Consider the following 12,882-nt stretch of genomic DNA (forward strand, 5'->3'; position numbering starts at 1 on the left):
CTTAGGAACAGACTAAATCAGTGACTTTACCCCCTGAAGTGTGCCTGAAAAAACTTTAATGAGTCTAGCAATTATTGTATAAAATTCCAGAAAGACAAATTATCTTTTATTCCTATTCTTTCTTATTTAGGGCCCCTGCTCAAAGTGTTACACTTGTAGAGCCCCCGGTTATTTTAAGAAGCCTGAACAAGAAAGGCAGCCACTCTAGAAATAAAGAGCCACATGACATTGGCCACAGCCCAGGAGCTTCAATTTCAATTCAAGGGAGACCACAAGGATAGCATGGGAGACCTCAGGGGTCGCAGGTGGGAACCCTGGTGACCCCCCAAATGACGCCCCTGACTGGCTCGGCTCCTTCTCCCCAAATTTGAGAATGGAAGTTGGGAGGAATCAGAGAGAAAGTCAGTTTGGTAGGTGAAGGTTAAAAAAACCTACAGCATTCTGCATTGGTGCCAAACCAGTGTAGATTCAGGAACAGGCAATTGGTAATCAGCAACTTGGTAGAGACGGAGGGATCCTATTTGATGCACTGGTTAAAGAGCTTTCAACTGCCTTGCTGGTCACGTACTCTAAACATTTAATACTCACATAGTTATTGATAGTTTTAATCAACAAACCTGGAATTTGTGTTTTTAACACTACTCTTGCTAGGTAAAATAATCAGTTGATATGGCATCTCTGAGGCCAGTTTCATCCCATTCTACGATAATGTGCCATGGTGGAGCGAGAGAGAAAAAGCATTGTAAGTGGCACTGCAGTACAGGAGTTTGAATCAGTCCACAAATCAAGACATTCCAGTTTTCTCAAATCACAAATGTAAAAAATATGCTGGCGTGATAAGCAGGAGCATGTGAGCTGCAAAAATGTTTATCGCCGAGTAAGACATGTAATAGAATGCTTCCCATTAAAACAACCATCTCTACACAATTAGTACATTCAAATATTAACACAATATTAATACACTTGCACAGATAATACATTTCTTTAATTATTGCTACCTATGCACATAAAGAAAAGACAAATAAACCAGTGAGTAATAAAGTGTTTTTGTCAGCTTAGCTCAGTTCAACTAACTGTTACACCTGCCAGTTAGCTGACAGGAGAACTGTCCAGGTGCCTTCTGGTCAGACTATGTGTGATATTTCTGAGCAATGAAAATATTCAGAATGTTCTCATGACCCTCGACCAAGCCTAATCACATTGATTCAAAGGTGGTTTAAGAAATCTCATGTTGTTCGAAGGTAAATTACAGCCCCCATTGTAATGTGCACAATCTATTCACTGTCTCAAGTGTTTCTCCCTGTTTGATGTCTCAGAACATTTACTGACTCTAAGTTGGTTTTCCAATAAAACGTAAACTCAATTCTTACAGTTTCAGAACAAAGGGATGTAGCAACATCGCTCCTCTGTAAAGCAAAGTTTTTTGTTAGTTCTTTGATTGCATTCCATTGTCAAAAGACTAACTAAACAATGTTGCCCTTGTCTCAAAAGTGATCCCTAATATGGCATCCCATTCACTCATAGAAAAGACACTGCTATCAGCACCCCGGGTTAACGGATAGGCAACCCGGGGGGTACTAATGGCATTAGTAACCCGTTCATAGAACCATACTGGGGGCAATGGTCCGGCTCCCTTGTTAAAAGCCTTCGCTTTGCTCGGCCTTTAACTGTTACCCCTGTTATAGCCCATGGAATGTGTTACTAATGCCATATCAGAGATACAAACTACCCTTCATTTTTCAAGAGTGACATAATTTGTAAACCCCATGCAGGAATCAATTATGTAAGAAGGACAACATTTTTAGCATTACGAAGGAGTGTGGGAGCCCCTCTACTGAGAACGAGCATGGGTCAAATACCATGTTGTATGGAATTTCTTCCACTCAGGAAGGTCTACAACCACGTTTTAGCTCACTGCACTCTTTACAGAGGAGAAATATTCATTTGCATATCAGTCGTTGTCCCACCCACAAGGGCAGTCCAGCACCGAAATGCTAGGCAAATCTCATCTGAACAAGAGTGCCATCAGCAACTCCAGACATGTATTTCGGCTTAGTCGGGCCTCATCAGTAAGGTGAAGCGGAGCCCCTCTAAAACACAGTGAGCAAGGGGTCCACATCTGGATTGCCCTGGGTTATGTAGGTCGAAACCCCAGGTTTTACAGAGTTACAAAGGAGTGCGGAGCCCATCTACTGAAAACGAACATAGGCCAAATACTGTGTTCTATGGAATTTCTTCCACTCAGGAGAGTGTACAACCAAGTTTGAGCTCACTGCACACTTCACAGAGGAGAAATATCCATTTGCATAACTGTCCAGCACCGAAATGCTAGGCAAATCTCCTCTGAACAAGAGTACCATCAGCAACCCCAGCTTGTTCATCTTTTACACATGAAAAATATATGATCCCTCATTTTTTAAACTGAATTCCCATAACTTCCATAACTTTCATACAATGGGCATCCTTCTATTGTTCATTCAAGTGAATCTAGAACTGAACAGCTGAACCACATCAAGGCAAATACCACCCAATGTACACATATTTTTGTTATTTTGTCGTCTGAATACCAACAGGGTTAGTTTTTTATTTAACCACAAGCATATTATGTGTGTTCTTAATAGCTAAAGATGCAACAACAACAAGCAACCTGGTGGTTCTTCTACCCGAAGTGCCACATTCTTGGCATATAGTGATAATCTTTACATTTTTGGTCTACGAGTGCTCAGTGAATCTGATAAAAACTCATTAAAAAAGCAAAGGGTTAATAGGGCAGGCGACCTACAGCTAAGCTTCAGAACACTTTTCAAATGGAAAGCATCTATAAGGGAATTGTCTGCTACATGGTATATTATTTTTATTTCTATCGTATTAAGCTTAAAAACTCATTTTGCCAAATAGTTGAACACAAAAAGTCAATAAAAAACAGCTAAAATTATAATTTACAATAATACAATAAACTAAGATGCAGAAAGTTAAAAGAAGTGCTTTTTAAGACATGAGCGAAAATTGGAAAACGAAGAAAAGGATCTAATAGCGAGAGGTAGTTGGTTTTGATGTTTAGGAGCAAAAAGGGAGAAAGAGCAGAAACAAGACTTGGAGCAGGCAGATTTAGGAGACCAATCAGGTAACACTGGTGGAGAGATGCAATGTAGTGCAAGAGTGCAGAATATTTAGGCCTACCAATTCACACCTGATAGAATAAAAAGCTGACAGGTTATGTGAGGCAGGCATGGCATCAAGAGAGACACAGATTTAAAAGGTAACAGTTTCAACAACTTTAGTAAATAAAGTTCTGGGATTGGTGTAACACCTAACCGGTGCTAACTCTAAAGGGATTGTTCCCTCAACTAATGTTTCTAAGGGCCGTCGAAGTCTGAAAGTCCAAAACCAAAATCTGTCTGTCTAAACCTATGCTTGCCCCCACTGTTTTACAAAATGTGATAGGAAGTCTTCTTAAAGAAAAATAGTGGTTCAAAAGAAAGAAATGTAAACCACAACTGGTTTCAGGTAGTCTTAACAATCAGTGTAGTTCTGCCAGTTCATAATATTTCAACTCAAAAGGTTTTCCCTTGGAACCTTCCACGTGGGGCTCTTGAAGTAAGTCAGTGGAGTTTACAATTTCTCTGGGTCTCTTAGGGTTCCCCTCCTCAAGCTTTGATCCTTCTAGTTCCAAAAAGACAAACAGTTGCTGTTAGGCCTTTCAGGGATCCCTTCCCAAAGTCTAGGCCTCGCTTCACGACGATCAACCATGTCTTTAGTGGGCCTCTTAGGGTTCTCTTCCATTCGCCTATGCCCCTCCTCATGAAGTTCAACAATGTCTCTTGTGGGCCTCTTATGATTCCCTTCCCCAAGCCTAAGCCCCTCTGGTCTCAAACAAACAAAAAAGGTCCTCTCGTCCGGATGTACCTTTCACTGTACATTCCTTTCATGGGGGTAGTATCAGAGACTTTCGAGAATGCCTGTCTCTTTGCTACTCCCAGGCATGACTACTCTGACCTCTAACCCCTCTCCTTCTTCTCTGGCACCTTTTCCTCTTCTGTGCCTCTTCCACTCTGTCCTTTTTCACTTCTTCTTTTCCGGTTGTGCAAACTTGCACCTTCTTTCCACCTTTCTGTTCCTCTTGCACCCTTCCCTTTGCTTTTCACTCTGCACTCTTGCACCTTCAGTTGCCCTTAAATGTGCCTCTTGCACTCTGTATTTCTTTTCAGTCGCTTGCACCCTCTTTCTCACTTTTGGGTTGCTTTCACCCTCTCTTGACTCTCCACTTTCCCTCTCACTGTCTCTTTGCTGTCTCTCTCGGTTTTGGGTAGCTGGCACCGCTATCCTTACTTTTGGGGCTCTTTCGCACCCACTCTTGACTGTTCCTGTGCCATCAGCGCACTTTTCTCTCCTTCATTACTTCTGTGCCTCCAGCACACCCCTTTCTGTCATTCTGCGTTGCTTTCTTTCACCACCTTCCAGTTTTTGCTTGCTTTGCTTTGCTTTAACCTTTCTCCTTCTTCGCTTTGCTTTCTTTCATCGCTTTCCAGCTTTCACTTGCTTTCTTCCTGTTTTTGCTCACTGGGCTCTTCTTTCTACAACGCTCCTGCTCCCACTCCAGCCACCCGCACTCTACTGAGTTTCTTTCTGTCTAATGAAACTCACCAACAGTAGCGTGGCACCGGCGAGCAATGTCAAATGTGTTTGGGTCGAGGTCAGGGTCTCACCACCTGCCCCTCAGACACCCCTGGAACCCACACACGTCGCAGGGGAATGAGCACTGGACTAAACAAGGCCAACAGACTGCCTTCCGCCCCACTCCGGCTTCCTGGAAACACGGATCCCTCGACGCGCTGCAGCCCCTCACACACACCGGGCCAGTGTCTCGGAATCCCGCACTTTAGCGGTCCATCTGGGCGCCTCTTCTTGCAGCCTTCTGCTCCTTGCCCTTCTGGTTCCATCCAGAAACCCCAGCTCAACAATGCTTCAGGCAGAACCACCCTTTCTATAATGCAGATGAGTCAATTAGAGTCAGATGTGCACAGTTTCAGTAAAGTACCTGACCTTGCCTGATTCTATTAGAGGGCCAATTCAAAGCTGTTACGTGGTAGGCCTCACTCTGTATTCCTATGTTGTTTCTATGGGTACTCCTCATTGCTACCGGTCGCCTCTTCTTCTCAGTATTTGCTGAAATGTGATTGTAGATTAGATTAATTTAGTGAAACAGTAGGCGACCGAGGGGATGTAGGAAAACCCTCTAACTTTGGTTTTATTTAAAGGGATAGCTTTCCCTCTCGGTAGGTTACTCTGTACCCCTGACATACAAGCATGGTACTTGACAGTATTCCCTGTGGTCTGGAATAGTGGAAGGTGAATGAATACCTCCCCTAAAACCATGTCTTTGTCTTATTGGATCTTTTTTCTCACCTAGTTTCCGATGATAAAATCCTTTATTGTCCTCTCTTGGATCAGAGTTAATGTGGTCTGGATCATGGATGCTGGAATCAAAATATCTCATATCTTCCTCACTGTCCCATTGGGATAATGCATCTCGCTTCGGACGCTCTCCCCTTTGGATCAGGGACAATGGACCGAGCATATTCCATAAAGGACTCTAGGACTTCCTCCTCCTCTCCTACTGTCCCTTGGATACACCGTGCCTTGCCTGTGGATACCTCACTCTCAATCCCCAAGGACCCTCCACCCAGGTGATCCTTCCCCTCTTGACCAGCCCCAGGTTCTGGATCCAACAGCGATGGCTGTCCTCTGGACAACTGAGAAGAAGATCCAGAGGGGAAAGGAGTGAAAATACCCTCAGGTTTTTCACAGTAATCAATATAGAACATAATTACCAATGACTCAGTTGAGACATAAATTAGAGAGTCATTAAGTTAGCACCAGGCTTTGATGGGTAGTTGATCAGCGCCTCCCAAACGCTGCCTGCTCTATTGTTTGTCCATTCTTCTAATCCCCATATAGTTTCACATTTGACTAGTCTCTTCCTATAACATCACACAGGATTAAGGATCTGAATGGAAACTAAGCCTGGAACCCTTTTCGAACAGGTCTTGACTTGGAGAGAGGGTAACAGAGCAATGCGTGAAGGGTTCAACAGAAAGACAAGTGTTAAACAGTTTTCTGGGCCAAAGTCAGCCACTTCAATAACCTACAATGTGAAGCTTGTAGCCATGAACATTGTCACTGGCTCAATGGTCTTTAAAATTCACATAGTCTCAAAAATCATCTAAAACAGTCATTAGCCTGGTACCAATCAAACAGTGAATTGAACGTTATGAACTGTGATTTGTGAAGGTGGGCTGGTTTCTTTGTGGTGGCTGGGATTATTTCGTTCTCGTCCAACCCTGTTTATAAATAAAGCCAACAGAACACTACCTCTGTAAACCCGTATTGTAGATGTGGTCAAGCACGTTGACTTCCTGTTGCTCTCTCCCTTAAGATAACATCGACACAAAAGCCTTTTGAAGGCTCATATGCTAATTGCAAAATGTAAAACAATGTATGGCCTCCCATTTAAACGCACGATTTGAAATTCAGATGGAGGAAGTAAATGAAATAGCATTAGAGACATCTAGCAAACTATTTTTAAAAATACGCGAATAACGTTTCTTTTTTAACGGCAAATATTCTTTCATTTTCATCCCACATAATGATTAAATATAGTTTAATGGATAAATTGTGTCACCTAGTTATGGTATAAACTGAAAACGTATGTCTGCCATCTGTTTTTGCCTTATCCCTTGCTTGGCGTAGTGAGGTCCAATAATATGCTATTGGAAATAAGGCAGTTGGGGGGGCTGCATGAGGGGTTACACACAACACAAAGAAGAGTTGGTTCAAAACACCTTTTAAGAGAGGTGTTCTGCGAAACCCTTTCAGGAAGCGTAAAACACTAAAAGGAGGTTCTAAAGCCACAAAGGTCGTCATTACCAGACACAGTGCAGTGATACAAAATGTCCATAACACTGTCACTGCCTGTTTTACCACTGTGCCTGATAGAGGTTTTGAAACTCATAGACAACAAAACCACGCGTTTGTGAGTGGAGAGATTACCTTCATTAAACATGGCGGTAATGGTGCTGGTGGTATTACCACATGCAGAAATACCACCTCTCCCCAATGAATTTCTATTGGACTTCAGAATGGGGGCTAACAAATACCAATAATCGGGCAGAGATTTACCTTTGCCACCGGTAGTACCAGTAACTTTGTATAACTGTGTTAATAACGGCCAAAATGTAAGAATGGGTCAAAATAGTTCTTTGAATAACCTGATGTAAAACTATCTATTGTCCGGATTCCAAAATACCATTTTCTTGTCTACATCCTAAGGTTTATTAGTATTCACACCAAAGAAAATGGGCCCCCAAGTCACCCATAGCCAGCCTCAGGGGATCTATAGTGCTCCAGCACGTCTTGGTCTTTGATTGGGATCTGGACCTCCATGTAGTTGTCCTCCTGGCTTATATTTGTCTTTTCTCTGGGCTCCTGGATAGTGTCTTGGGCTCTGATGGTAGTTGTAGCCCTTGTGCTTTTCATGTCTCTTCTGTCTGATAGGTTGGGAAAGCTCTGCAGATCCCCCTCATGTACTAGAGATCCCTCCTGGCTTCTCGTCTCTCTCTGGGAAAAGTGGGTATGTATTCTTCCTCCTACCAAATACTGGCAGGAAGGTTTGTGTCCCTCCCATGTGTTCTCAATGTAAGCTTTGTTTGTTTGGGGCAGTGGCCTTTGTGCTGGTGCTAAGGTCTGGGCTGAAGCGCTACCTGGCCTTAATATTAAGCTTGGGTATTCAGAATATAGGGCCTGACTCGCTTCACCTCCTCATGGGCGAGTATGTGTAAACAGTCGCTGTCTCCACTCATGTGCCTAGCACAAATGGCCACTCCATATGCTTTCCTTTAATGACAAAATATTTCCATTTGACTCTGGTTCAAGTTCCCAAATCAAGCCCATAGAGTTCAGTGGGTTTCTCATTTGCTCATCAGCCCCGTAATCGTTTTTGGTGCTCGATCCTCTGGGCTGCCCTCCTCATTTACAGACCTGAAGTCTCCTGTACTGACCATCAGTTCTTCTCGGACTGAAGGCGGGGGGAGGTTACTCTCTGGGACCACTGAAGCTAGTTCCTTGGTGTGGATGGTGTCTGGCACTTTCCCTTCAGCTAAGTAAGGACAGGAGAGTCCTAAGATTTGGCTAACAGGGGAGGTAAAATGTGCACAAAGTGATCCAAAGGACAAGGGGCACAACACTTGTATGCGTTGTAATAGTAAGGATAAATCCGAAACTTTGTGCCACATACTTGTTAAATGTTCGGCTCTGAAGTCTAAACATGACATTTCTGGGCGTTTTTTTCAGCACCTCGAGTGCACTTGTTAATGTTGATGATTTATGGAATCGCATGTGTGCGGCTTCAGAATTATTTGTAACGCATGCTATCATATTTGTATAAAAAATAAGCTTGGAATTGGATTATATGGAATCTAATTTTAGTTGAGTGGAGAGTTATGGAAATGTTTTATTCTTTCGATAAATGTATGCTGACTGTATATGTGTGTTTTATTTTGACAAATGTATTTAGAGTATATATATATATGTGTGTGTAAGATCAAATTTTGATTACATTCACAATAAAAAAAAAACATTCAAAAAAGAAACTCTGAGTTGCAGCCATTACCACTTCCGTGGTTTGTATCACACACAGAGGTGGCTTCCCCTAGACATCATCCAGAGTTCCAAAGTCTCTCTTTGCTAGGTCAGCCCAGGGGAAATCATCACAGAATGAAACTGGTACTGCTAGGTCACTGCTAGACCATGTCCCACTGCATCTTCTATGAATGATCGGTCCTGCAGAAGTTATGGAAGGCTATGGCCTCCACAGTTAAGCAAAGTTAGCTCTGATGCCATTAGCATATATGTTTTGTAACAAGGCTCTTAATGGTGCTCACCCACCATCACTTCTAACTTATCCAATGTGAATACCTCTCTGCCCACCTAGAGAGCAGCTCCCTGCACCAGAGTCCTCTGCGCTAGAGTCTCTATATCTATGTGGACACGCCCAACTTCCGAGCCACTTGCTTACTTCTAAAGCGTTCTGTGCACACTTATCGACATAGCTGTAATTACAGGTACTTTCTAAGCCATTATAATTGTTAAATACCCCCATTCACCCTCAGCTAGTCTCAACAGATGGCTGCAACTATTGCATTTTATCCAGTGTATTGAACCAAGTGAATCTATGATTGGTGATTTATAGGACTGTTTCAAAAACTATTTATGAAACAAGCTTGTATTCCTAATGTACAATAATCACATCCTCATCTGAAAGCTTTGAAGCGCTGTGCATCATACTCTTCAAGGACACACCATGACAGTTGATCCTTCTCTGATCTGATGTTACTTTAACTTTGCTGCTAATACACCAGAGATATATCTTGTTATGAATGCACCATTGCGTCACTTGGGTGCTGATACGTGTATATGTGCTGTGCAGTTTCTCAAATACCAATTGGCAGTGCACTTTGAAACTTAAATATCAAGTACATGACAAGACAGGTGTCACCATTTCAACTTTCTTACCTGAGCGATTATTGGGAGACATGCGCACTGGCGAGATGGAGGGGGTTCGTGATGAAGAGTACGGTCTCTGTCGATCCCTCTCTATTGTTGAAGATGAAGCTACAAAATGATACTGTGACCATCCATCCTGTCAACATAAAAATAACCAATATTGGAATAAACCTTCATTAAGTCAGACATTACACCCCTCTCACAATAATCACCAAACAGGAGTTTTGCATTAATTCATTATTAAGCTTAAATTCGGCAAACGTCATAAAAACTAAATACAAAATACAATTTCATCATGTTATAAAACTTCAATTAAATAATTCAAAAAGTGAACTAATACAACAGTAACATATTAGATATCAACATATACAAGTGACAGTAAATCTCAGTCATTAACTCTAACCCATTTGGCTATCCTACGCCAAGCCTATAAATTATACATAGAAACAGCAAAGATGCTACCATTTAAGGTCAGAGACCTACATTGGGTCATAGCTGGAATCAAATATGTAATTCTATGGTTCCTCTGCCATGGTATTAGGTATCTTTTACAAATATTATTAAAATCTGTGGTATCAGAATTAAAAGCATTGAAGGACGTATTTTGCATACAAGACATTAGTCAGGATTCTACATGTTTTGGCCAATCTGAATGCAACCAGTATTTTTGTTGTTGATGGTCCCACCCATGCCCTTCATCTAGCTCACACTCCCAATACCCAATCCTCCCACCACCACCCTACTCCCCGAAGCCCATTTATGCACATGTGCACATACATGCATATGTGTATGTAACTGGTCAATTTCTACCAAAAGTGCATGATCAAAATGTAGACTTTCAAAACACATATTATAATACATCAGAACATATCAGATTCCGCCAACAAACCGTATCTCCTCAACTCCCTCTGATGCAAGCCAAATTTCCCTCTCATGTGTTCAAAAGTAGCCATTCTACCATCACACCAGACATCCTCAATCAACAACACACCTCTAGTAATCCAACTCCCACAACATAACACTTTGTTAATGATCTGCAAACCTGGATAGTGCCAAATGGAAGCTTCCCTATAAAAGAACAATCCCTATCCACTTCCCAATATCATTAATGTTACAGCGTCCTTGGTAGCAACCACTGTCTGCAAGCCAGATATAGGTATAAGTAATGTCCCCAGTGAATACAAACTCTCAATCCGGTACGGCCTAATTTTTGATTTTCTATCTGTGCCCATTAAGGAGTCAAGGAATTATCCACGTTGAAATAAGCAACTGATTTTAAATCCTTTGCAGTAATTTTCAAGGATAGGGTAGCCAAAACCTCCCTCTTGCACACTACGAACCAGTATATAACGAGGTATTTTCAACTTCTTTCCAACTCCCCATATAAATTCCTGGAACACCTAATTAATATGCCCCAAGTTTTTCTTTGTAAATTTAACAGGGAGCGATGAATGATATACAGGACTTTCGGTAAAAGCACAATTTTGATCCTGTTAATTTTCGCCCAGATGCTGAGCAGAAGTCTTCCCCATTTGCAGATGTCTCTACGAAGAGTCTCTATCATTTTATCTACATTGTATCCAACCATTCTCCGCAAGTCTTTCACAAGATATACCCCTAAATATTTCACACTACCATTCTGCCATTTGCAGTTCCAGTCCATCAAACAATTACGAACAGGAGTGTCTCTGGCAGGATAAACCACTGTTTTCTCCAAAGTAACTTTATAACCTGAAAGAAAAGCAACCTCCCCAATCATTTGCTTCAGAACAGAGCCCCCCTCGATTGGATATTAGAACAATCGTGACATCATCTGCATAAACTAGAACCTTAATTTCTTCTTCCCCAACTTTCAAACCCTTCAGAAGCTGACTTTGTCGGATGTAAATCAAGAAGGGTTCGAGCGCCAGATTAAAGAGGTAAGGAGACAGTGGGGACCCTTGTCGCGTGCCACTGAATAGTTTAAACGAGGCTGACAATTCCCCATTCACCCAGACTCTGGCATTAATGTCCAACTGTAAAGCCCCCACCGCGTTAATTAGCAGGGGTCCAAAGCCCATTTTCAGCAACGTACAGTTCAGAAAGGTCCAGTTAACTAAAAAAATAAATACTAACTCCTCAATTTCTGACTTTGTTAAATTCAAAACATCCAGGAGTGTTCTAATATCATATCCATAATGTTGTTTCATAAAACCAACTTGTGTTTTGTCAATCAGATCCCCAATGTGCTTATCCAATCTATTGGCCAGAATTTTCATAAAGATCTTCACATCCACATTAAGCAATGATATAGGACGGTAGTTACAGCATTTTGATACGTCTCGTCCTGTCTTGGGTTTTCACTGTAATTATAGGCTCTTTCATAGATGGACATAAAGAACCCTATACAAAAAAGCGATCTCAGAAAGACAACCAATTTTAGGGGTTCCAATGACGCAGAGGCCAAAAGGGTGCACCCTCCTCAAGTCTGCACCACATAAGGTGTCAACTTTTTTGAAACTTTTTCCATTTGAGACTCATCTGGCAGGATCATGGGAGAAGTTGAGGCTCACTTGGTCTCAGGAATTGGGTAGGGTTATTATAGTGAAGGAATGGGCGAATCTGTGGAAAGTTCCTGTTAGGGCAAAAGTTGACATGAATTTGCGTTATATTCACCAGAAGATATTGATTAGGACACCTTTATTGGATGCTGGTTCGGATGCACAGATTGGGGTTGTTAGAAACTGAAAGTTGCTGGGGCTGTCTGAAGGAGAAAGGTACCTTGTTACATATGATGTGGAATTGTGTCAGGGTGAGGGATTTTCGGAATGACGTGCTGGATAGAATTGATTTGATATGGGATTTCCAAGAACGCCATCTACAGTGCTTAGGAAATCCCCACAACATTGTAGGTTTATTGGTTGTGCAGCGTTAGGTTGGATTAATAAAGTCATCTTGGTTGCAACCAGACAAATATTAAAAGTCTGGAAAACCAGGAAAAAAACATGTGTGGCAGAATGGCTAGTTAATGTACAAATTCTCTCAAATTTTGAGAAGATAAAGTTTAAAAAGCAGCATAGAGAAGATGTCTATGTGGAACAGTGTGGACCGTTTAATGAATTTTATGACTGAAGATTAGACCGAGTGTATGAGAATTTGCTTGATGTCGTCTGGTAGGGTGGGTATTTGTATTGTGTGTATGCGTCTTGTCATGTCCCATGTTTTTTTTCTCATCAGTTATTTGGAAAGCGATTGTTAGATGTAAGTGATTTGGATTCATTTTTTGCTTCAAATGTGCCATTGCTTTTTATTCTGATTGTTATTTACTTATAAGTATGGTTT

General features: G+C 41.7%; 1 protein-coding gene across 22 annotated transcripts in view; it reads right to left on the reverse strand.

Annotated features, from left to right (window-relative positions):
• The window catches only part of CTNND2 (catenin delta 2), a 3,553,726-nt gene that overhangs the window by 234,526 nt on the left and 3,306,318 nt on the right, over positions 1–12,882 (reverse strand). For all 22 annotated transcript variants that reach the window (XM_069613767.1, XM_069613768.1, XM_069613765.1 and 19 more), the window contains one exon: positions 9,571–9,697. In XM_069613767.1, the coding sequence (XP_069469868.1) occupies positions 9,571–9,697 (127 nt within the window). The remainder of the gene's footprint in view (positions 1–9,570; positions 9,698–12,882) is intronic.

This window comes from Ambystoma mexicanum, chromosome 5p (genome assembly GCF_040938575.1).
Source record: "Ambystoma mexicanum isolate Mex_15411 chromosome 5p, UKY_AmexF1_1, whole genome shotgun sequence".
Classification (NCBI taxonomy): Eukaryota; Metazoa; Chordata; class Amphibia; order Caudata; family Ambystomatidae; genus Ambystoma; species Ambystoma mexicanum.